Genomic DNA, 26,790 nt, shown 5'->3' with positions numbered 1-26,790 from the left:
ATGCAGAGCAGAGTAAGGGAACAGTCCTCTGCTTCGAGTTCCTTGCTGGCACAAGGATGTACCGGTGTTAGGAAATGTCTTTGCAGGGACCTCTCTTTCCATCTTGAAAACCTCATTGCCCAGTGCTTCTGTGATGTGAAGGGGATTTTCTCCTCTGCTTGAGTGGTAATGCCAATGGCTTTCAGTGCTTTTCCAGAGTGTGTGTCTAGCTCCTGGTCAGCAAGTGGAACTAGCATTCACTCTTCTTTCCAGTTGTCTCTATGCGCAGAGTATCAGACTCTTAGAAGCATCAGTGATCCCATTCTCTTTGGCAATTACACTTTTAAGGGTGTGTTGATCTCTTTTGTTGAAACGGAACATAGCGTATTACCTCTAAAGCTTCCTGTACCTTACAAACCCAGTCTCACTTTCACGTGTACCATTCCAGTCTTTAAGATGTGCATCTGCCAAGTTGAAACAAAAGGACATGTAGAGAGGTTATCTTAGTGGCTGTCCCAAAATGGTGATACTCTCCTCCTTAGAGGCTCACAAGATTTCAAGTCTACAGCATTTCAATGCCCTAAGTCAAAAAGATATGAGGCAGTAGTGGCTTTTTCTATTTAGTGTTTCATTATTCCCAAGCTTTCAAAAGGCAGGTTTGAAATGGAAATAAATAAATTAATAATGTTTATACAGTTTAGTGTTGTGTAAATATGCTAAACTAACAAGTAACAGTTGCAATTTATGACTCTGTTTCGGAAGAATTACTTCTGCCCATTTGCCTTTCTTGCTTTGCATTTCAAGTGATTTAATTCTATGGAAATAAATAGGACCAAATCAATTTATAGACTCAGCCCCACAGCAGTATTGCTGCCATTGGTGGCCTGTTTTACCAATAAATATAGTTCCATTGATATCCAAAGAACTACCAGTAAATATAATACTATTAACTATTGTAGCAAATAAAGTACCTATTTGAATGAAGGATTCTAGTGCTGAATACTTTCTCATCAGTGCTGCACAGGATCAAAAACTGAAAACTTTACATATGGCAGTATTACTTTACTGATATTTTTTGATGTAATCAGAAATGTTAAATAGAAGGAATTATTGTGTCAGATGGAGACTCCCAATAACCTATTAGGCATATTACTGCTGCATATTATTGGAGGAAAGGGAGTGGGGGAAATCTGGCTGGTATACCTCTGGGTATAGGGTGGTATATAAATTCTAATAACAATAACAATAAATAAAGTAGTAATGAGTAAAACATATAAACAAATATTTCCAAGTGATGTTTTGAAAAAAACAAACATATGCGTTTATGTTTTGGCCAGTAGGAATGATGTAATAAGAGAAAATTTGCCTGCCTGCTATTAACTCTTGGGTTTTTGAACAAGACAGGGTATGTCCCAGCTCAGAGCAGAAATTTTTATACTTGGGCAGTACGTTTACCATTGCTGTGAAAGGCTATACAACTGGATTCACTTGCAAAAGATGTGAACAGGCTTTTTTTCTGGGGGTACTCAAGGGTATGCAGTACTAGCAGCCCCCCCCCCCCCCGTTAAAAGTGTGGCACTTACTGTAACATCTTCATGGTGAGTACCAACATCTTTTTTTCTTCTTTTAAAAAGGTGCTGGACAAAACTAGAGTAGTAATGTGTACTGATGCATTTAGATTCTGTGGCTGGGGCAGAGGTTTTTGTTATCGTATGTGGTGGATAATGATATGGCAGTATCGTAAGCAATTATTGATATGACGCTACGTGTACTCATCCAGCACTGGATAATGACGCAGTTACATGGCTGTATATGCAGCTGTCTTATGCTGAGTCAGAACATTAGGGCCTCTTGCCTTGTTGTTGTTGTTGTCGTCGTTTAGTCGTGTCTGACTCTTCGTGACCCCATGGACCAGAGCACGCCAGGCACTCCTGTCTTCCACTGCCTCCTGCACTTTGGTCAAACTCATGTTAGTAGCTTCGAGAACACTGTCCAGCCATCTTGTCCTCTGTCATCCCCTTCTCCTTGTGTCCTCAATCTTTCCCAACATCAGGATCTTTTCCAGAAAGTCTTCTCTTCTTATGAGGTGGCCAAAGTATTGGAGCCTCAGCTTCAGGATCTGTTCTTTCAGTGAGCACTCAGGGCTGATTTCCTTCAGAATGGAGGCATCTTGCCTAGCGGTGCCAATCCTTCAGAAAAATCTCACATTCTCAAAACTGGGTGATGAGGATCACATGAAGATATGAAACCATCTTATAACAAATCCAACCGTTTCATCATCTTGCCCTGTGGTATATATTCTGTCTGACAACAGCTCTTCAAGGTTGCGCGGTGAGACTTTTCCCAGCCAAGATCCATTTTTAACAGATAACGACTGAGCCTGGGACCTTCTCCCTGCAAGGCTTGTGCTGCTGTTGCTGAGCTATGATATCTCTGTGATTCTTAAAACCTTGTCAGATAAGTGGCCTGCTATATTGTTTAATTGTACTGGCAGACTAGAATTGATCATTTCTGACAATGTTTCTGTTTGGGGCTCTTATTAATCTGAACATTACTTTTATAGAATCAGATCTAGTGGTAAAGAATTATTTCTTGCCTTGTAACCTAATTTGTTGCTTTGTAGACCATTGCCCAAACTGGAACAGGACAGGCTGGTCTCCTTTGCATTGTTTGGTACTCTGGTTACCAGTTTGGTCTGAAGTGTTTGGTCCTTCAACCATTCATAATATCAAGCTGAGGACATACACATACAAAACCTGTGTATTCACGTTGAATCTAGGACTGGGTGATGAGAGTCATCTTGCCCTGCAGTATATATGTGTGTCTGAATTACTTTTAATTATGTATCTGATTTATTCATAAGATAATTTCTAGCTCATTCTTCCTCACAGGGGAGGTCACAATAAAATAACACTTCGGTGAAACCAATTCACTTTTTAAAAGCAGAGAAAAATACAGCATGTCTTAAGAAACACCCAGAGAGGCACCACTTGGGCTCCTCACTGTCAATGACAATTCCCTAATGGGTTGTATCCAATTGTGCTCCTCTGCTGATTGAAGGCTCTTTGTTCCAGTGGAGCTGCTAAGAGCTGATTTGCCACTCTCCATCTGTAATATCCCTTACCCTCCGCTGGAAATCTGCAGAAGAAAGGGGGAAATTTCTAAAATCACTTGCCCTCATGGAATCTCTGCTGGATCAAGGAGCCCTCCATCAACAGAGGGACAAAATTGGACACAACCTTATGTCTCAATAGGTCAAGGGCCAATGATTATGCTTCAGCACTATAAATCCTTTTCTTTGATGTTTTCAGTTCCGTGGTTGTACAAAATATCAATTTCTCCTGGTACTTCCTGCTTCCTTTCCTTTTGTAGAATCATCAACATGATCTTAAATGGATACTGGAAAATCTTTTGATATGTGACTTTCAAAACACTCATATATCTGTAGCTTTTGAATTGAATCTAATGGTTTTTATATTTTCCATAAATAGCCAGAATTCATTGTAAAAAATGGTGTGAGATACATTGCAACTAGATGCAGTGCAGTAGACTTGATCAGTATAGCAGAGCTTGAAACTATGCAAGCACCATGGGTCAATTTGCAGGCAGCAGCATGACTACTTAGGACAGGAAAAAACTATTCATTGCATTTTCCACAGGTTTTTTTGATTTTTTTTATGGTAAGGAAAATATATCAAATTGGATTCCATCCTTTCTACTACCTATCAAGACCTAGTGAAATATACTGGTTTTTTTTAAAAAAAAGTATGTAACTATTCTGTTTGTGAGACTGATACAGGATTTAAAGAATTTGGGACAGTTGCTGAATTGATGAGCATGCATGTTCTAAAAAAAAAAGTGATAATATTTTTTAGAAAATACTAAACTGCAGGATTACTTAAGTAAGTTATATATAGTTTTTGAGAAGGAGGGAGAAGTCTTTTTTTAAGAGCCACTATTTTGTTCCAGGGAGCATATTAACCTACCAGAGCTAGTACATGGTGTATAATATCATGCATTTTGTCAAGGGTCAGTTTTTTTTGGAAACGCTTCCTTTTGTAGATACAATCCAATTTTATGGCTGACCTATTGCAGAATTCCATTATTTTTAAAGTTTCAGTGAAATGTCTCTTTAAACAAAGCTGTTTTTTTCCTTATCTAAATAATTTGCCTATCACTTTTTTAAAGGTGCCTTCAGCTATCTTTATCTTTCATCTTTTAAATATATAAATAAATTTGAGGGGCCCGCAATAATGTTTTTTAAAAAATCAATTCCAGTTTGAATTGTGTGGTCTTGCCTTTGCCATCTGAATGTGCCTTTCTTGCAAGAACATCGCTGTAAATTATTGCTGGGAAATATAGTTGCTTTCTTGATTTCCACCATGTGTGTAGTCAAGCATAAGGTGCTGGTGTACACTAGTAGCCATCTTGGATAGGCCTGCATAAGCACTGGCAGTATCCATAAACAGAGACAATGCCTGACTTCTCAGACTTGGCGTTGATGAACGCTTTACTAGAGTTTCATGTAGTTTCTGACAAGGCATGTGGTGAAGTTTCTGACCAGGCTTGTGGTGATAGGGAGGTGAGTTAGTGCTTAAATTAGCAGCACATTCTGCATGAAGGTCTCTGCCTAACCCAGTATTCTTAAAAACTGCTAGGGCCAAGGAAATGGTTAGTATGTAGTGACTTTTTTCAGAAATGTATTTAATAATAATAATAATAATAATAATAATAATAATAATAATAATAATATCTTTATTGTCATTGCCCCCTCTCGGGGACAACGAAATTACTTTATTACTTCGTTTATTATTTAAGTGCAATTGTCTCATTGTCTGTCTAGTCCTTTAATAATTAAAGCAATTGAACGGCAGCAAGGCATATTTTTTCAGCCTATGACTGATTCAGGAAGGGGCAATTTCACGAAAATGTCAATCTACAGACTCATTTTCCATATATAGTTAATGTATGCATCATTTTAAAGATAATTTTCCAAAGTTTAATTATCTGGCAACGGTTTTTCAAAATAGCATGTTACACATGTGTAGAACAGATTTTACATATGAGAAGTTTGACATGCAAGCTGATTCAGAATTTATCTATTTTTGTCTATCTAATCTTCATTTAAAGATCTATCCAAGAAAACAGACAATAATGTAATGATCCTTTATTGACAGTTTGTCTCATTTGGTAAATTGAGAAGAAATTTTGTTAGGAATAAAATCAGATAAGTTAAGGATGATAAAGGTTGGTTTAGCATGTTATGTTGCTCACAAAAACACCCCCCTCTCCCACAAATGAAAAGAAAAATCTAAGCGGACTTCTACTCACCCAGTAAGACTTCATGTCCTCCTTGTGGACTTTCGATAGGCATCAGGTTGACTGCTGTGAGAACAGAATGCCAGAGTAACTAGGCCTTGAGTGTGACCCAGCAGAACTCTCCCTTACGTTCTTAGGCTATGTATGTCCTTGGGGGCATGGAAGAGGAGAGGAAAGGGAAGTTTCAGTGTGCAACCAAAAGTCCTTGCACCAGCAGAAGCTCCTTGTTAGCTACTGCCCCATGTTTTGAATCAAGGTGCAGTTTGGAAAACTCCAAGCTAAAAAAATTAAATGGTGCATCCATCTTGCAAGCATAAATCTGTTTTTTCTACCTGAACTGCTCCAGATCCAAACCTAAGGAAGCAGTGAATCTTTTGCACTCTAAAATTCTATTCCCAGTTTGGAATCTTTTTGCAAAAAGTGTCAGATTTTGAGACTTTATGAGTAGTTGGCATGTATTTGTTGAGGGATGCACTTCCTATCCTTTTTCTAGGGAGAGATTTACAAAGACCCTGTATTCAGATTTTTGTGAAAGTATTCTTATTATGGTGATTCGTGTTTTTTTTACAAACAAGTTAGAGTGACTCACAGTACCTTTAAAATTATAGAACAAAGTATCACAAAAAACACAAATAACCCATAAAAATAGTAAAAGTGTTCATCAACATGCCTTACATTTCCCATGTATGTATCCATAAATACCCAGATATTGTCAGTGAAGCTTGAGTGTGGGGCTGTGTTTTTAAACACTCTGCCTATTAGCTCTATTGTATTGTTTACTTTTTTCTTTTATTGTATCATTCTTTAAAAATCGTTTTTCTTGTTCTGTTTGCCTTTTTTGAGGTGTAACTGTCTACTTATGTAACAAAAATGAAATAAATGGTAAATACTCTGCTAATTGAGTTTTGTTTTTTGTTTTTGTATTTGCAGGTTAATTGCACTTAAGAATGAACATTGAAGATAAGCTGGGACGATTGTTTCTTAAATGTGGCAGCATAGAGCAAATGCAGTCATCCAGGGATATGGTTGGAATGGGTGCTGCATCTGACCAGTCGGCAGTTCCTGTGGAACGGCAGGAAGCAGTGCTTCAAGACCGGGCTATGGCACACCAGGAAATCCTTTCTGCAGAAGAAGTGCTACAGGAAAGTGAACTTCGACAGCAAGAAATGATCCCACACGATGAACTCATGGTCCACGAAGAGACGGTGAAAAACGATGATGAGATGGAGGGGCAAGACAGGCTTCCTCAAGGGCTTCAGTATGCAGTCAATGTCCCTGTAAGCAATTTATTTAGCACGGCTTGCACTTAAAAGTTGAGCAAATCATATCAAAAGGTCTGCTTAAAAAAAAAAAGTATGGCAGGAACAACCAAATGAAAACTAAAATAAAAGTAGCTCATTACTCTGAGAAAAACAATTGGAGGTTTTTTGGGGTTTTTTTTTTTAACAAGAACAACAAAATGCTATAAATCCCATGGCTTGTTTTTATCTCTGGTGCTGTTTGCACAGTTAAGGAGGTAATAAGATATTGACTTACAGTGTGGGCTAGGAATAGAGCCCATGGCTAAATTATCAGCCCCTGGTTCCAGTAATTCTTCCTCTGTAAAAAACAGTATAGTCATAATAGATGTATTTGCAATCAGCATGGGTGGGGGGAGTTATGCGCAAAGAAGGACTGCTTTTGGATAACAATATTAACCTTTCTAAAAATCTTCGGAATCTTTGATGCTGTGAACCAACCACTGTTTATTTAGTAACACGTTCTCATGTTTTAATACACATTTTACACACTTTTTAAAATATATATCTTACATAGACAGTGCTCATTTGACTTTTAAGTGTCTGCATTCTTCCTGCACAGGAGATAAGGACTTGAAAATGCTTCTCTATATTCAAAGAAGTAGTATGTTGTTGTGGTTCCTGCACTTCTAACACAGTATAGTATTGGTATTTAATGATGTGAATTGAAAAGCAGTGGAGTTTACACAGTTAATTCTCTGTGTGTGAGCAATAGCTTCTTAGATTTCAGCTGGGTTAAAATACGGTTTTACATTGATGGTGCTTTGTTGTAAGAAAGTAACAGGAACTTTAGAAAATAATGAGATTCTTTCAAACTGTTAACAAAATAAAACTGTTAACAAAATAAAATAATAAATTCTCACTGTAGTGGAAGACTTTCAAGCCTTGAAAATCAATCGGCAACTCGGTTTACATCAGGTGTTTGGTTTTTGGGTCTGATTCTATAACAGAATCTTGTTGCTGAAAGTACAGTTTGCAACCTTAGGGGAGAAAACTGAGGTGACAGAAGCTGCCTGTGTTTGAACATGGAACAGCTCTAGTAACAAAAAACAAGGGGGTTAGGTGGGTGTCTGACTTTCACAGCATATGCAGGATACTTGTGGTACACTGTCCTGCTCCAAGAGCTTTTGTTTCTAGCTGACCCTGTGATCTTGCCTGGGAGAAAACTGTTTGAAGGGAAGCAGGGAAGTAAGCTTTGGGGTAGGGAAAGGTTCCTGATTCCTCATCCACATGCCCCTTTGAAGGATGGCCCCTTCAAATAGGTTTGATATCATCATGGTAGCTTTCTGTTCTACTGGCAGAAATGAATGTTTGATTCACAGCAAGAACAGACCAGAATTTAAAAGAAGGGTTGAAATTATCATAGTAGCTCTTTGGCAAAAATGAGGGTTTGGCTTAGAACAGTGAAACTGTGGTTCAAATGCCAACATAACCATATCTTAAATTATAAAGTGTTTTTGTCAGGTGAAATTTCTTTGTTAAATGTTAAATTATATGTGGCATGTAATCCAAGCTTCTGTGCTTGAAGGTATGAAAGGAGTACCATATTGGAATACTCGCCACAAATAGGACTTTTTAAAATAGCCTTTCCCCCTCTTCCCCAAAACAGTACAAAGGATATAAAGTAATTCCAGATGTATTACTATTTTTGAAAGAATTTGTTAAAATGTGTCTTATATGTAATTATATGTGTCATGTGTAATTAATATTATCTGATGTGGCACTTCGTATCCTAGCAGATCAGCGTGAAACAAGAAATTACATTTACTGATGTAGCAGAGCAGCAGAAAAGGGACAAAAAGCTAATACGAGAGGGTTTAGATATGCAAAAGAAGAAGAAAAGGAAACAGCGTTCACCAGCAAAGGTAAGACATTTAATTTGAACCTTGAAGGCAACTGGAGATTTTCCTTGGATTTGCCATTGGAAATGATAGTATTTGGAAACCATAGATTCAGCCACCTAACTTTAATCTCAAAGCCAAGCCACAATATATTCATAGCTTGTTTCTTTGAAATTCTTTTCACAGCATGAATATTTGACATACTTTAACATCTGTTTCCCAGGCATCTCCTTCTCTAAATATTATCTTTTGATGAGTGTGTAGTTTTAAGGACCACTTATCAATTACGGAGACTGTTTAGATTAATAATAATATTGGGCTTATTTAAATATCATAGTGTTTTTCTAACAACTTTGTTTTTAATCAGACAGGTGCACAAGTGTTGAAATTGATTACTGCATGCACCTGAAATTAAATGAATGCCTTTCATTCACAGGCTTCTAATTTCAATTGAGCCATTTTAATCTAAAGTTCAGTTTTCAGAGTTGCACATCTTAAATTTCCTCTCAGGAAGTGCAGCAAAAATGCTATGCATGGATTTTGAAGCATAAAATATGAAGCATTTGAATATATTTTTATTCAGCTTCCTGCTGTACAATTGACACTTGCAAATTCAAACTGAGTACTTGCCCACTGCAGTATTCTTGTTTTCATTTGCAATTCCTGAAGTTTGGTGAAAACTAATGGGAAGCACTGGGACGCGGGTGGCGCTGTGGGTAAATCCTCAGCACCTAGGACTTGCCGATCGTATGGTCGGCGGTTCGAATCCCCACGGCGGGGTGTGCTCCCGGCGTTCGGTCCCAGCGCCTGCCAACCTAGCAGTTCGAAAGCACCCCCGAGTGCAAGTAGATAAATAGGGACCGCTTACCAGCGGGAAGGTAAACGGCGTTCCGTGTGCTGTGCTGGCTCGCCAGATGCAGCTTGTCACGCTGGCCACGTGACCCGGAAGTGTCTGCGGACAGCGCTGGCTCCCGGCCTATAGAGTGAGATGAGCGCCACAACCCCAGAGTCTGACAAGACTGGCCCGTACGGGCAGGGGTACCTTTACCTTTACCTAATGGGAAGCACTGATTGGAAGCTATTTTCATGTACTTGTCTCAGTCGTAGTTTGAGAACCCCTTTTTTCCTTTATTTCGTTGTAGAGGTTGTCCTTCAAGTCTTCCTAATATTGTATAGTAAGAGATCACAAATTGACCAGAGAGATTGAGAGCAGGTTGGGTACTGGAGGGTCATTTTCTAGTATCGACTTTGAAGACTATAGCTACCTAGAGCATGCACATTATATACACTCCCCTGAGGAAATGAAGTATTAGAAGGGCCCAATCTTAAGTGTTTGAATGTGCAGTACTAGGTATAAGTCAAGTTCATAGCTGCATATCAAGAAAGGCAATATTTCTTTTGGAAGCAAGTATAATTAATGGTGTATTTTCTTTTCTGTGAAAAGAAAGTAAAACCAACCTACTATAACTCATTTAGCAACTGTGTCCCCCCCCCCCCCCGCAAGGCGCATGATGGTGAATGCCAATTGTATAAGGCACCCAAATACCCTAGAACCAACAGGATCTATCAAGACAAGTGTTTTCTGCTGCTGTTTCTGATTAGGGATACCTGAAGAAAGATGGGCTTTCTTCCATGCAAAGAATCATTTGCAGGGACACCTTTAAAAGGATTACACTCACTTAGAACAAACTCTGAAGAACTGCACCAATTTGATGTACCCAAAGGGGCTTTAGGCTTGTGCTTCTTGAACAGCAGTTCTTTGCTGTTAAAATGGAGGGAACAAAAGCAGCTTGTGATATAGCCGTGGGGTGGGTAAAAAAGCCCATGGGAACATTTAAAGTAGCTACGAATTGTTTATCTTTAGAATTTTAGATGCATAATTGTACAGAACAGATTTATTAAAAGTCACAACATACTACTGAAACATGCTTTAACAGTGTCATGTGTTGGCTTTGTTCACGTCACAGTGTTTAAAAAGGTAAAGGTACCCCTGCCCGTACGGGCCAGTCTTGACAGACTCTAGGGTTGTGCGCCCATCTCACTTAAGAGGCCGGGGGCCAGCGCTGTCCGGAGACACTTCCGGGTCACGTGGCCAGCGTGACAAAGCTGCATCTGGCGAGCCAGCGCAGCACACGGAAACGCCGTTTACCTTCCCGCCAGTAAGCGGTCCCTATTTATCTACTTGCACCCGGGGGTGCTTTCGAACTGCTAGGTTGGCAGGCGCTGGGACCGAACAATGGGAGCGCACCCCGCCGCGGGGATTCGAACCGCCGACCTTTCGATCGGCAAGCCCTAGGCACTGAGGCTTTTACCCACAGCGCCACCCGCATCTCACAGTGTTTAGCTTAGCACAAATGTGCGAGCCTGTGGGCTCCAGGAGAGGAGATTGTATCTGCTTTGCTTCTCCCTGATCATTTTGCTGCTGTGCCACCCAGACCTGAGCCATAGGTGGGCTTAGCATGTTGTCTAAAGCCGGGCTCATGGTTTACTTCTCCCAAACAAATACTGAACTATAACCTATAGTTATAGAACAGCTCATAGTTAGTCTGCAGAGACCTGAGCCACACCCCTGGATTTGGACTGCACACTAAGATAAACTATAGTTTAGCTCAGTGTGATGCAATAAAAAATTGACCAGGGAGCAGTGACGTAAGATTTTCTGTTATTGATGAGCCATGGTTTTGACTTAGCATGATATGCAAATAGGGCTGTTGTAATGGGTTATTAAGACTGAAAAATATTAAGGTTATCCTTAGCCTTCTGCTGAGATGGAAGAGATAAAGTACACAATTATCATTTCACTAACACATGTAAGTAATATTACCAAACTACAAGTCCTGTCACCAGTACGCTTGTACAAAAAAAGAATTCCAGTTGCTGGATGTACTCCATGTCTTGAGAAATAAAATGGATATAACATGAGTGTCTCTAGATTTTATAGCTTTCTTTTCTTGCCCAACTAGTAGATTAAAGACTGATTTATAGTGCTACCATTTGAGAAGATAGTGGTCCTGTTTGTACACCAATGGTTTAGCATGATGGGAGCGAATGTCATCCACTCTCAGGCTTGCATGCTCCCTCCCCTCTTCTCCTGCTGAATAGCTAAATGTAGAAACTTCTACTTCAGCCTTTCGTTAACTGCAGCTTCCTATGTTGTCCGAATTGGAATATGTGGTTTTAACATATGGTAACTGAAACAATGGTTAGTTTTGGGACCAGCCAACTTCATAATCCATGGTTTGAAATCAGCTAGTTCTGAAATCTGCCATATTTAGTGTGAAACCACAATTTGTGGTCTGATGACACAGGAAGGTGCAGTTAACTAAGAGCAGAAATAAAGTTTCTGAACCCGTCCTGTCTGCCATGTTAGAGAAAGATGGGGACACAGGCAAACCTGGGAGGATAGGCTTGCTCATGTCACAGTTAGCCGTATTTTGAGTGACAACCAAACATGATCAAAAATATTCTGACTTGCTCTACTGAGAATAAATTTCTAGCACAGGCTTCCTCAACTTCAGCCCTCCAGATGTTTTGAGACTACAGTTCCCATCATCCCTGACTACTGGTCCTGCTAGCTAGGGATCATGGGAGTTGTAGCCAAAAACATCTGGAGGGCCGAGGTTGAGGAAGCCTGTTCTAGCACTTCTTTGGATGTATTATGTGTATTATATATCACAAATCTAGAAAAGCTAAGGTTCAGTTAGGTCAACTAAAAGATAGTCAATTGATATCTATGTCTACAGTCTTCCTATTTTGCTTGTGGTTTTGCCTAAAAGCGCTTGATTTCCTCCATTATGTATTCATATGAATCTTGTAATATTGTTGAGAAATTAATGTGAGACTGAATTTTGCCCTTTTAAAAATAGATCCTTACAATAAATGAGGATGGATCACTTGGTCTGAAAACTACCAAATCTCACATTTGTGAGCATTGTCATGCTGCCTTTAGAACCAACTACCATTTACAAAGGCATGTCTTCATTCATACAGGTACTGCTTGAATTTAAGTTGTATTTTATATTATCTAAAAATGGTTGGATCTTTAATAATGCACTGAATTATGAAAAATGATGCAAACTTTATATTCCAAAGTGCAGGAAATGTGGCATCTAAGCTTAGGTATTCCATGCACCAAAGTGTCAAAAAATACCAGAAAAGAATTAGTGCCATTTCTGTTAATTTGAGATTTACTGTGTTGCTTTGCTTTCTGTACAAGGATGGGTTGGTAAGTCACCCAATTTCCAGTTTTGTCTTGTTCATAGCATAGTCTCTGGGTTCTTATTTTACCAGTGATGGAACTCTAGTTGGAATAGATGAAAGAGTTTTACAGTACCTTAGATGACAGCATCCTGCCTGATTTTGCTAATGAGCTGCACTCCTCTGTTAGCAGCAGGCTTGCCGAATTAATAGCCTTTTTCTTTTTAGCCCAGGTAGTTTAGTCAGACTTTTTTATACTAAAATATTTTGGAATTCATTCATATGTTGGATTCCAATAGCCGACTATTTTATTTCTCAGCAGAATCTGTTAGAAACAAATGTTTGTAGCTTTTAACTTACAGATGTGGAATTATATTGTTTAAGGTGAAAAACCATTTCAGTGCAGTCAGTGCGAGATGCGTTTCATTCAGAAGTACCTGCTACAGAGACATGAGAAGATTCATACTGGTGAGTATAGTGCCTTGAGTTTCTTTTTACTGGTGTGTTTAAAGACCTGTTTCCGAAACATGGCCAAGTATTGGGTGATTATGCAGCTTCTGTTTTAACGTGCCGTTCAAGAAACTCTAGAAAAGAATTTAGGTGTTTGCTTTAGCCTTGCCTCTTTCCTCCCTTGCCCCCAAGAAGTTACTGACAGCTGATGTGAGCAAACCTTGAGAGAGAAAAATATTTTTATTGGGTAAGTGGTAAATAGGAATACTTCGAACACAATTATGGCCAAAATGCCTGACCCCATAGGTATCTGAACCCTGTTAAAAAAAAAAAAAAAAGCATACAGAAAATTATACAAGAGTAAGCGTTTCAGCAAAAGACAAATAGAAAAAATGAGACCCAAAGTTAAAGCAGGATAGTTAAGTTTATATTGGTTTGTTTTAAAATTTTACTTCTGGAAAACCACATTCTGTAAAAAGACTTGGCTTTACTGGGTTTTTGGCATTTTGGTGCATGGCCTTTCATTATCTCTGCAAATATTTAGAAATATAGTCTTTTTTGGACTAGATGCCAATTTTCAGTCTATATTTCAGAAAAGTGGAGCTTGCAAATATGCTGAGTGTTGCTTGGTGAAAGGTTTCATATCTGTTCAAACTGCTGGTGCTGATGTCTGGTACTTTATGTGTATGCATGTAAACCTTGAGAAAACAAAACATGACAGAAAATTGCACAAATACCCCGGTTGTCTTGGAATGTTTGTATCCGTGCTTATCATCAAACTAGCCTTACTAGTATTTGGATTTGCACTTTTGCTTATACTTCTGTTTCTTCCAAGCCATGTGCTTTTCTGTACACCTGGGCTTCTTTCTGCTGCTGCCTTTCAGTATTGTTGCATTCAGTTATTTAAATGATGTGCTGTTGGGTATGTTCTGCATAGAGAAAGAAATGCATTTTATTGAATTTTAGGTTGTTTTTACTTTTGGTTTTTATATGTGTTTTTAATTTTTGTAAGTCATGTTGAGTTCATTTTTGAAAAAGTGACTAATAAATATATATATATTAAAAAATATAACCCTGTTTCACAATTGACATCTGTGTATTTTGCATTTATTGAACCCCAAAACAAATAAGGGGGGGGCATGGGAGAAGGAGTGGGAGGAGAGGTTCTGTTGCACAAGTGGAAATCCATATACAAACAACATGGCTTATTGGAGTACAACCCATAATACATTAAGAAACAATGCAAAAAATAAATTGGCAGGAATGAAGTAAATCAGATATTGGAAGTAATATTACTGTTTTAATATATAATCTACGAAACCTTTCTTTACTATACTACACAATTATTAATAGAATATAAACTTGCCAGTTTGACTGGTATTACATCTATTCGTTATATTACTAATTTTATGAAGCAATGCAGTTTTAGCCATGGAAAAGTTTGTGCAAAAAAACTGTTTTTGGAAAATATTCCACTATATACCATTTTCTGAGAATAATTTTGCATACTTCACTTTAAAAATTGGATAATATTTCTAGAATGCCTTCTGTATACTTAGTTCCACAGGCATGCACTGAATGTATGTGAAGTGACTGGAGACTGGCTTGGTTATCTGCTCTGCATACATTTCATTAAGATTGTTGGGGTGTGGTACCTGTGGCACTGGTGTACCTGCCACCCTTGCAGGGCTGCTGCAGTTAGGCAGCCGAGCTGTGATGGCTAGCTTGTTTGGTTAGTAGGCAAGCAAAGGAGCCTGTAGCCAAACAGAGGTCTATTAAAGTGGTGGTAAGAGTCTCTTAGCTATGTGAGCTATTTCTTTTTTGAGCAATTCTTCCCTCTTGACTCTGTAGTCAGGCAGCAAGAATGGAGTTACACGGGAAACCAAAATACTGAGTTCAGCTATTACCAATCTTAGTTTCTTGACCTTAAAGAAACCATGCACAGACAAACCAGAGATAAGCTAAACAAACCATTGTTTAATTTTTAGTCTGAACTGAGCTTATGAGTTTGGTAGCATGTTTCTTATGTGTCATTTGGCTACACCTACTTCATCTAAAGTAATTGCCAGTTTAATGTTTCATACTTTTAAATATATATATATATATATATATATTTAATATTTAAGTTGGATCTGTGTATCTTTTTATAACTGTGTGGGTGGTACTGCTTGCCAGTTAGATTTGAGAACATGAAATATATAACGTTGTGACTCCAAGTATATATAGTATAGGAGATAAGAAAGACAGGGCGAAGACTTGAAGTTTTGCTTCAGACTGAGTCAGAGGCTAGGGTGGACAAGATACAACATTATTTTTTTACTTTCCAACAGAAAATTGTATCCCCTAGGGAACTGAAATGCTTGGATTTAAGTCAGCTTAGTCATTAAGTCAATGAGACAAATTGGCTTCAATACAAAGAATCTTAACATAACTGTGTAGTGGATTAAACTAATACAATGAGCTAAGATAATACAGCAGTTTTGTGTAAAAGGAAAAAAATAGATAAAAGAAAGGGGAAGGAAATTATAAAAAATGATATTGTTTTATTTATTAACATGGAAAACAAATATTAAGCGCAACTTGTCTTTGAAACAAAATTATGGAACCATCTATGATATTAAATAACAAATAGCCTGAGTCTTTATAAAAAATCATTGCTTTTATAAATAAATATTTTGTCAGAATGATTCAACTCTGAATTTTAATTAGCTATTTTTAGCTTTTCAGTCTTTTTTTAGTCTTTGTAAAAGCGAGGAGCCTTAATATTCTCTAGTTCATCGCTGCCTTGAATACGAAGTAATGCAATACCAAGTAATCAAATACAAAGTAATACATGAGGTCTATCTTTTGGCATATACTGTATCTTTTTAGAGTTGCTTTACCTCTGTTGTGTCTTTTATTCTTTGACCATTCTTTATTTCTTTACACAGTACGAACTTTTTACCTGGTTCACCTGTGCATAAGATTCCTATTTGCTTTTCACCCAGGAGTAGAAAGCAGGTTCAGGGAGATCCATGGTATACTGTGTATAAATCTGTCAGTGCACTAGCCAGATGATACTTTTATCCCTGGGAAGGGCTAAGGAACCAGCAGATACCTCATTCGGTAGAGCATAAGACTCTTAATCTCAGGGTCGTAGGTTTGAGACCACATTGAGCAAAAGATTCCTGCATCGCAGGGGCTTCGACTACATGACCCTTGTGGTCCCTTCCAACTCTACCATTCTATGATTCTGTTATACACCTTCGGCTGACTAAATAAAGGAACAGGATATTTATTGCTATAAGTCAGCAACTAGCTATTCCAGTTTTAGTTATTTTATCTTGTTACAAGGATGCTAAAAAATGTGATATTAAATAATAGCACTTTATGTGAACATGCCTGTGGCTGGTCTGAAAAAATTGAGACAAGTTAATCATAAGGGCATAGAAAATTAATTCTCTTCATAAACACAACCTTTTTGTCAATATGAGGAGCTTTTACATGCAGTCTTTTCCCCTTTACTAGTACATACAGGCAACTTATTGGGGCTAGTGTGTTACAGTGTTAGACTAGAACCTGGGTGACCAAGGATCAAATCCCCACTTGACCATAAAGCTCACTGGGTGACCTTGGGCCCCTCACTGGCTCTCAGATTAACCTACTTCTGAGGGTTGTTGATTAAATGAGGAGTGAGAGAGCCGTGTACATCAGCTCCTTGGGGAAACGGTGAGCTAATAATACAATAAATAATAATGAATAAAATACTGGAATGAAAATGGAAATTTATTGTTTTATTTGTTTTCCTCTAGTTCTGATTGTTGGGGCATTCTTTTTTGATGGGCTAGTTTATTTTTTATTTGATTCTCTTCCACCTCTACTCAATGTTTGTGTGATTCTTTTAACATGTTTGTAGAGATGAGCCATATGAAAAAATATTGGTGTGTGGTCAGACCTATATTTTGTTTACATCCAGCTGATCAAAGCAATGCTTTGTAAGTTTTTTGTTAAGTAAACCTAAATAATAGCATGCTGGGGAGAGGTATGAGACTATCTGTCTTCTCCTTCTTTTCTTAAACAGTACTTCCTCTTTTCATTTTTATTCTTAGGTGAGAAACCATTTCGATGTGATGAATGTGGCATGAGATTTATACAGAAATATCACATGGAAAGGCACAAGAGAACTCACAGTGGAGAGAAGCCTTATCAGTGTGAATACTGCTTGCAGGTAATTTGAGAAGGAGAAAGAAGGGTGTTTAAGGGAATCTGTTTTTACAATATCGTGACAATTGTGATTCCAAGTTTCAAAACTTTGAGGTAAGAGGGCACTTTGGCTTGTCTTCTAAATACCATATGTTTTTTCATTGTGGATTTAATGAAAAGCATTTTTTTTTAAAAAATTGATTTTATAGATATATATGAAAGAAATTATGGCTCTCCAGTATGAAAAGAACATATACCCACTGAGAAACTTAAGTTTTTAGTTATCTAAAATATGCAGAATTAATAAGGACAGATATTTTGAAACAAATTAATGCTAATTGGCGGGGTCATTTAGGTTTCCGTCCTTTTGTCTTACCTTTCCCACAGATGCAGGTATGTGAAGTGGCAGGAGGGGCCCTTATGTACTGCAGTAGGCTCCTATAGATCAAGAACAAAGGGTTGGGTTTGTTTGAATATTAATATTGACTCTCACATCTTCTGACATGGTAACGTTTTCACTTTGTGAAATGTGACCATTTTTCAATTCCCAAAATCACTTATGACAGGGTTGGGGAACCTCAAGCTCTCTCTAGTTCTCCCTCAGGACTCTTACTTCACCAACCATCTCTCCACATTAGCCATATTTGAGCTTTTGCCTGACTGAAATTTGTCCCTGAACTATGATATTGCCTCTTGCTTGCTTGGATGGTGGGGTGGGTAGGTGTGGAAACTTCCAGTTTTTGTGTGGCTGGAATGTGGCCTACTATAGAAAGCTAAGAATCACATCCATTGATGTGCCCCCTTGTTTGCCTCTGGCCTTGCCCATGCCACCCCAGAGCATTCTCCATGAGAGAATAGGACCCTTAGGCTGAAAAATGCCCCCCACCCTGACTTAGAAGGACTTTATCATGTGAAAAAATGTTAATTGACCAAAAGGCTGCATGGCTTTTCTCTAACCAAAAATGTCCTCTGCAGTTCTTCTCAAGGACTGACCGGGTGTTGAAACACAAACGTATGTGCCATGAAAACCGTGACAAGAAACCCAATAGAAGTGCCACCAAAATTGGCCTTTTGACTTCTGATGATGATCAAGGCTTCCCAATGCCTTTGAAGGACAGCTCTTTGCCAAAGAAGAAAAGGCAAAAAACGGAGAAATTGAAGTCTTCTGGGCTAGATAAAGAAAGCGGGGCAGATAAATCTGAGCATAAGAAAGATAAGAATGATTTTTTGCCTTTGTATGCTGGCAGCGCTAAGATCAAGGATGAGTATATGGTGGCTGAATATGCAGTGGAGTTACCACATTCTTCCGTCAGTGGAGGGCACCTACAGGAAGCAAATTCTGGAGAAATACACCCACCTAAACTGGTGCTCAAAAAAGTTAACAGTAAGAGGAACCTAAAACAGCCACTAGAGCAAAATCAGACCATGTCATCTTTAGCATCTTACGAAGACAGCAAGGTTTCTAAGTATCCCTTTGATCTTGTGGATAAACAAGGCCTGTTGGACTCTGAAGGCAATGCTGACATTGACCAAGTTGATACTTTGCAGGAAGGCCCCAGTAAACCTGTACACAGCAGCACAAACTATGATGATGCAATGCAATTTTTAAAGAAGAGGCGGTATCTCCAAGCAGCTAATAGTAATAGCAGAGAATATGCCTTGAATGTAGGCACCATTGCCTCTCAGCCTTCAGTCACACAGGCTGCTGTGGCCAGTGTCATAGATGAAGGTAGCACAGCCTCAATACTGGATACATCGGGGCTGAATGTGGAGATTAAAGGCAACCATGACAAAAATGTCATTCCAGATGAGGTACTTCAGACTCTCTTAGACCATTATTCCCATAAAGCTAATGGCCAGCATGAAATAGCTTTTAATGTGGCTGATACAGAAGTGACCTCTAGTATATCAATCAATTCTTCCGAAGTGTCAGAAGTCACACAAGCTGAGAATGTTGCAACAAGCTCTCAAGGTTCCTCATCCGATAAAGCCAGTATGTTACAGGAATATTCCAAGTTTCTTCAGCAAGCGTTGGATAGAACTAGCCAAAATGATGCCTATTTGAACAACCCAAGCCTTAATTTTGTGAGTGACAACCAGACTCTTGCAGGGCAACCAGCGTTCTCTTCTATAGACAAGCAGGTCTATGCATCTATACCGGTCAACAGTTTTCGATCAGGAATGAACTCTCCATTAAGAACAACTCCAGACAAGTCTCACTTTGGACTTATCGTTGGCGATTCCCAGCACTCTTTTCCCTTTTCAGGTGACGAGCCAAATCATTCTTCCTCATCCTCTACCCAGGACTTTCTGGATCAAGTTACTTCTCAGAAGAAGGCAGAAGCACAGCCTGTCCACCAAGCATATCAAATAAGTTCCTTTGAGCAACCGTTCAGAGCTCAGTACCATGGAACAAGAGCTGGAATATCATCTCAGTTTAACACTGCTAATGGGCAGGTGAACCTGCGGGGACCAGGGACAAGCGCCGAATTCCCAGAATTCCCTTTGGTGAATGTAAATGATGCTCGAGCTGGGATGAACTCTTCACCTGATGCCACAACAGGCCAGACATTTGGCTAAGAAAATCTGCAGAAATAACACGGGCACTTTAGCATGGGTCTGTCAAGAGCGAGCATCTTCTGTATAAGATGGAGTCAGTCCTATACAAATTTAAGGCCTTGGGTTACAACAGAAAAGTAAGCCGGTACAGAGTATTGGCAACTGCTTTTTGTGTGTGTGGTTAGTCACCATTCTTTTTGAATTGCCTTATATGTGGGTGTCCACTGAAAAGGCAGATGGTTATTTGCTTGCTGGAGATCAGGAGCTTGCTATGCTGAGATTTTATACAAAAGAAACCAAAAAACCCAGATAAGATGTCTCTCCTGTAATAATTTCTTAGTTTGGTAACATTGATTATTTTGGGGAGAATGATAATTATGAGATTATTCATTTTGGAATTTCCTGGTTAGTTAGTCAAGCCATTGCACTTCAGCAGGGAACATGAATATAGACTGTACAGATAATATGAACTTAAAAGTTTTAATGTCAGGAGATGATGGCTAGACAACTATAGTGCATTCTGGGGGGAAATCCATTTTATCAACTCTCTTAAAAAGTAATACGCATAATATTCCTTCTTGGTTTCTTTGAATTTCCTTTTACAACACTTAGAGAAAGGTAATTATGTTTTCTAGATGCACTCCCCTATTTAAATGTTTGATTCAATTAAAAGTACTTTAAAAGGAAAATACTTACTATTAATGCATTTACTTCATTCCTGAAGTATTGCATATTTCTTTGTACCTTTGAAGGTAAACATGACTCTTTATGTTTTTATCTCCAAATGACAGGTATCAAGATGGTTAGGATTGAACTAAAATGCTTTGTAGATGACATTCCCATTTCCATAATGTTTATATGAATGGTGAACTCCAGGTTTTAAGAGTTTAAATTGTACTTCAGCCTACAAATCTGCAATAATTAACATTAGAGCACTTAGATTCTTTTCCATTTTTCTTTCTTTCTCAAAAATAAAACTATTTTAGACCTTTAGGTTTGATGTGGCTGCATCATTATCACCTTACATAACAACAGAAGAGTTATCTTAATGAACAGTTTCATTGCAGTTTTACTAACTAGAGCTGGTGACTGAGAACAGTGACCAAAAGATAAATGGTCAAACTTTTGCTGCATTTCACAAATAAATTAACTGCAAACTTTATCCCTATCCCCTGTGGTTGTTTTAATAGTAGACTGTCTTGAGTTACACTGTGTGGTGCAATGATTAGTTCTGTATACAGTTTTAACGTGCTGTGCTTCGACTTAACATAAATGTCAGGATAATAATCTTTTTTAAAACTGAAGCTTTTATTTTCATTATATTGTACATTCACTAATGGGCTGCTTTAAGGTAATCTTGCGGGCAGTGTTTTACCTAAAGGCTGAGCAACAGGAATGCAGATACATCCCCCCCCCCCCAAAAAAAAACCATATTCAACATTTAGGCAGGGGAGATGGGTGCATGTATTATTTTACAGCTTCAGGTCTGCTCACCACTTCTCAAAGATAGCCCTAATAATACAAATTTAAGGAAAGCAAAATTTCAATTCCCAGAGAAAAACCTTATTTTAATTAAAATGGTACTCCTAATTTTGATTGCCACAGTTCTCCTTTGTTTCACCTGTGCAATTTCGGACCCATTTTAGAATCTACGTGAAAGTCATAGGCAGCTACTGCAGTAGCCAAGAGGCATATGTTATGAAATGCCTTGTTTATTCCTATAGGTCACCAACAGGTTAATTTTACAGGAGGGTGTTGTTATATCCCATTACTCCGCATAAGTTGTCCAAGGATTTATTTCATAGTACAGTAAGTAAATGCAACCGTGGTACTGAGTCAAAATAAGCACACATGAAAACTTCTAAATAATGGAACTTTTTAGGTCTTTTTAGTTTGTCTCCTGCCCCACACCAGCACAGCTAGTACATAACATATTTTAATTTAATTAAGCATTTGTGGCCCAGTGTTTGAGTGCACCACTATTTGTACAATTAACATTCAGTTGTGGTTCAGAGAAGTAAACAGGACTGGCAAGTGAGAGTTGTACACATTTAGTATCTAGAGGGAATGGCTAAGAGTCTCTCTGTGTGTGTAGATATGGCAAGACAGTAAGGCCAGGGTGTAAAGGCTATGGGTTGTATCTTGTGTCCCACTCATGGGAGTTTCTTTGTTCCGGGAGAGCTTTCCGTGAATGGAAGGGTGAGGAAGGCAATTTTTTGCAAACTCCCCTTTCTCTCGCAACCCTCGTGTCCTCCTCCCACACTGTTCCAAAGGGACCCCAACCCTCTGGAGGAGATTAGTGGGAGGGCAGAGGGGACTCAGATGAAATAAGTGAAATGACCTTCCCATTCTTCATTCATTGAAGCACCGACTTCATCAAAGAACCATCTGTGAGTGGAGGGGTACAAGTTGAATATAATCCCTACAGTGAGAAGACAAGGGGATGCTTCTCTGAAAGTGTCCATTATGAAAAAGTGAGCAGAGAGGAATGGAAGGAACTGTGGCTAGGATCCAAATGTGCATGGCCAAGCATTTCCATATTTACCCTTCTGGTGGCTGCTCTTTGCACTGCATAGAGGGAGTGCTGTTTTATAGCATTCCAACATTTTTAGAGGGACTTACAGGGAACATGAGAGGCTGTAGTTGAGGAGAGGCATTGGCAAGTGATGGAATATAATGAGCAGAACCTCCACCTGTGGCTCTTGAGGGTGCCCCCAGGAATCATGTAAAAACCTGTTCCTAAGTTGCTTTTTAGAAGAAGAAAAAGTGACACAGATATATCTTAAGCCTCGTCAGTTATAATACAAACCTATTATATACATGCTAGGAGACAGTGTTAATAGAAATACTTTCTTAATAATGCTTTTTAAAGGGTATTTAGGAAATCTCTGCTATGGTTCTACAGTCCTGTTAAGCTCAATGTTATGTTTGGATTCAGTTAACTTAAACTCTTTGAAACTAGACTTCAGTGCAAACGTGCTGCTTAATTTTCTCAATTTTTAATGGCTCATATTTTGGGTGACTGCTGGGCCTGAGTGTCCCTTTTAACACTAATTTCCTGTTCCTTTTACTTTGAATATAAAGCAAGTTAATGAAGGAACTGACTTTTGGGCTTAAAGCTGAAGTAGCTCCTTTTCCTTCTCTTTGTCTTAGTTATTCAGAGTAAACAATTGATCAAAGATGATAAATCCATTTATCAGAAGAGAAACCGCATCATGTACTGCAGTGTACTCTATTTCTGAAGAAAAGTTTAGAAGGATTTGTTTTTCATTTATATGGATGCCTTTTCTGAAATTAGTTTAAGAGAATTATTACAGACTCCCAGCTTTTGTAGGTGGACAAGGTTTTTGAGAGAAGGAGCAGTTCAGAGAAAGTACAGTGAAAGCTTGAACGTTTTATTATTATTAATGAGGATGCTAATCCCTACACAATATAATTTCTCCTTGTTTTTCTTCAGTGGTGTAAACTCGTGTAGTCAAGGTCTTATGAAAGTATGACTATAACTTTAACCAAGCATATTGCAGAACCTATGTACAAATACTGCAAACTAAACCACAGTTGTCAAAATGAATGAAATACATTGTAATGTCATATGCCTGCTTTTGTTTGCTTATTTATTTTGTGATTTTAAACATGGGTTTTCAAGTCACTAGTGAATTACTGAATTTTTAGTATAGCTGTTTGATTTCATTTCCAAGTTTTTCTGGCTTGTTTCCTGAAAAAATTCCACTTGGATACATACAGCATATTCCATGTTTCTTTAGATTAATTTTTATGATGTGTGTATCATATTTCGTAAATATTTGAAACAGATCTAAAATGGATCCCGGATCAGCCTTTTTGAGTATTTCAGTATTAACTTGCTTTGTATTTGTAAAATTGCAACCTAAAATTTTGTTGGGTTGACATTGGACTCTTTCGCAAGTTGCAGGGGAGTAGCTATTAGAATATAGTTCAGAGCTTTAGAAGGCAGAAATGTGTTAGTGATCTGGGTATTTTGGTTGGTAAAAATTCAAATGTAAGTTTTCCAGTTATTATTCATAATAAAACAAACTATTTTTATGTTTTCTTAAATTCTGCTCAATGGAAGCCTTGTGACTTTTGGAGATGCTTTCCTTTTATGTTAAGTGCATGTTTGTTAGGTATATGTAGGACATTTAAGTACTCCTTTTGCAAAACAAAAAACAAAAACATGTCCTGTGAAAGTATTGCAATGAATGAAAACCATTATGTTTTTAAAAAATAACTTTCATTATTTCCAAACAACTTTGTTTCAGGGAAATTTTCTAGTTGCTTTTGCTATACTTGTATAAAATCATTGTTTCAATAATAATTTAAGAGAGAGATAGTCTGGTAGCGAACACAAACCGAAGCAAGCAAACCTTTCTCAAAGTAGTTTCTTGCATTCTTTTCCCCAGTGAATGGAAAGGTAAAAGACAAAAAAGTGTAAATGTTTATTTTATTTTTTTATGCAATATTGTTCTGTAAATATGAGTTATCAAATAAGGATGTACCTATGATTGAATCTTTGATTCTGCACAGTTAGAGTTTATATATAAAATATAAATGTGTCTTGACAATCAAGGACTTACTGTCAGTCTTCCTTTATGATGTTTTATTAATGTTATGCATTCCATTTGTTAGACTTGAGTACAAATGTGGGAATTTGTATTGTCTGTAAAGTATGTAATGTTTTTACAGCTTGTTTTAAAAAAAGGAAAAAAGAACCTTGTATATAAACAGATCACAGTACTGCTTTATATCAGGAGGCATATGATGTACTGTATGTAAGCAATAATGCCTAACAGTGCTAACTTTGCAAGTAGCATAAGGAAAGTTCCAAAAACTGTTTGGGGAGTTAATAGCTTTGATTAAGTTAATGGATATTCTTAATTGTTTTTAATCAATAAATTCAACTGTTTTTTGGTTTGTAGTATATAACATTGTTTACATAGCACAATCTGAGTTTCAGGGAGAGCAGGCCTTAGATCTGCACCTGTGCACACATTCATGATGAAACTAATGGCTCAGATGCGCTTCTGCAAGATGAGTTAGTGTACTTATTTTTGAAGGAAGGATCAGGATTTGCTCCTCCAGTTTCCACACCAATTGAATAAGTTTGAAAATTAATTTTAAATCCTTTAATCCCAGTATGGTTTTGGTATAAATCAGGTTCACGTGATACAAAAAGTGGTTCTTGTTCATAATTCACATTGCAGTTGAACACTGAGTCATGGTTGATTTTGATATAATTTTGCCATAGGGATTTATCAGCTGCTGAGATGAGCTTTATTCGGAGTTCAAGCAAAACAAAACCAAGTCAAAAAGTTTGAACAATGCTTTCAGACTGTACAGAGCAACATAATTATTTGAAAACTATCATTGCTTTGGTGGGGAAAGATCGCCGATTTATAAATGTATATGACCTACATTTTATAGGAAGAAATGTTTTTAAATGCTAGTCATTTATATAATATGTGCTTTGAAGGATTTGCTAGTTCACTTCTGTCACTTTTAGTACACTGGTATCTTTTTATATGTAATGTATGCTTTTTATTATTGTAGCGAAGCATTTCAGTAGAAGGAATTTTGCAACAGTGTTCAAGGAGATTTTATTGTTGGAAACTAATTATACTGGATTCTGTCTCTGTAAGTTTTATCTTTATTTTAACTATGTCAGGAAAAGGACCTTGGTATTCAAATAAACCTGATGATCTGCTCTTTTTTTAAGGATACATTGTGTGATTTGCAAATGAGTCCACAAATTTTACGTTTGGTAGAAAATCCAGGACTTATACACAACTTTAAAAAAATACTAGGGGCAGAGAAAGAACAGAAGAATGCTGCTGGAATTCATTTTCTGATACGGTATTTCCCCCTCCCCCCAGCATCCATACGCCTTCTTTGCCTTTCAGTTCATAAAATCCCCTATAATACCAGTAAAGGAGATTTCAGTGGTCATACAGTATTACTTTAAAAAATACAAGCGATCTGTCCATTTTACTGTGAGTGTTGGGTTTGTTTTTTTAAAGCAATTAAATTCCCAGTTTCATTAATTTAAAAATGTGTATAAGTAATATAGATGCTTTTGTATGAAACTTGAAAGTATGAATTTGTGTAATTATTTTGTATTTGAAATAAATTAGGTAATGCAGGATTCCTGAGGAATCAGGAATATTGTGATGATAATGTGTTTGTGTGGTAGTTGTGTATGGACATCAGAACATTTCATGGATTTTGTGAGATACATTGAGAAATTGCTGTGTGGATACTTGCACTCTAGTCTAGGGAAGATGCACGTACCTTTCTGTACTCACAGCCAATACCTCTCTGTATTTTGGACCAGAAAGTGCCATCTTCAGTCCAGGATCTCACAGTTCATGTAATATGGCCAGTAGTTTGGTTCACCACTTTTGTGAACCGAAAGTCATGGGAATGGATGGAATGGTTCCTTCTATTGTTCAGGGGCTTATGTCCTTTGGGACTGAAAAGGATTTCACAGACCATTATTGTTTTGCTCCCCTTTTCTATAGATCTGAATGTTCTGGGCTCACGGGGTCTGTGCGTTTGAGCCAGATTTGTACTTCCAAGCAGTGCCATGCTTCAACTACAGTGGCACAAGCACTGAGTTGTGTAGGTGGAGCTCAACAAGATCCACTGCCTTCTCACAGAATTAGTATTGGAAAGAGTTTCAAATAGCAGGTATGGGAGATGCAGAAAAACACAAAAAGCCAATATAATTTTCATGCAACAATGGCCATTACTGCACAGGGGTGTTATTTCATGTACCCAAAGACCTTTGCAATACTGGAAAGGGAGTTCTGCCCAAATAATAATGGGATTTATCTGTTTAAGAAACAGAGTGCAATTTGCTACTTTTTGACCTTTTACTTTATGGTTAATTTATTTGGAGTTTATAGTAACTATTGAAAAATGTACATGAAGACAGGTTTGTTTTTTTAAAA

At 37.8% G+C, this 26,790-nt stretch overlaps 1 protein-coding gene across 3 annotated transcripts in view; it reads left to right on the top strand.

The window, feature by feature from the left end:
* ZNF148 (zinc finger protein 148) overlaps nt 1-26,014 on the top strand; it is a 35,103-nt gene extending 9,089 nt beyond the window's left edge. The window contains exons 2-7 of one of the 3 annotated variants that reach the window (XM_028743840.2): nt 6,229-6,575; nt 8,336-8,461; nt 12,304-12,427; nt 13,019-13,102; nt 17,173-17,291; nt 18,242-26,014. In XM_028743840.2, coding sequence (XP_028599673.2) covers nt 6,246-6,575; nt 8,336-8,461; nt 12,304-12,427; nt 13,019-13,102; nt 17,173-17,291; nt 18,242-19,846 — 2,388 coding nt within the window. In that variant the 5' untranslated portion in view covers nt 6,229-6,245 and the 3' untranslated portion in view covers nt 19,847-26,014. Of the gene's footprint in view, nt 1-6,228; nt 6,576-8,332; nt 8,462-12,303; nt 12,428-13,018; nt 13,103-17,172; nt 17,292-18,241 lie in introns of all 3 variants that reach the window. The other 2 variants (XM_028743824.2, XM_028743848.2) reach the window with 2 other exon arrangements.
* The last annotated feature ends 776 nt before the right edge of the window (nt 26,015-26,790 follow it).

The sequence above is a fragment of the Podarcis muralis genome, chromosome 1, assembly GCF_964188315.1.
Source record: "Podarcis muralis chromosome 1, rPodMur119.hap1.1, whole genome shotgun sequence".
NCBI classification, from domain to species: Eukaryota; Metazoa; Chordata; class Lepidosauria; order Squamata; family Lacertidae; genus Podarcis; species Podarcis muralis.
Note: the sequence above shows the minus strand (reverse complement) of the source record. Positions and strands in the feature narration are given on the sequence as shown.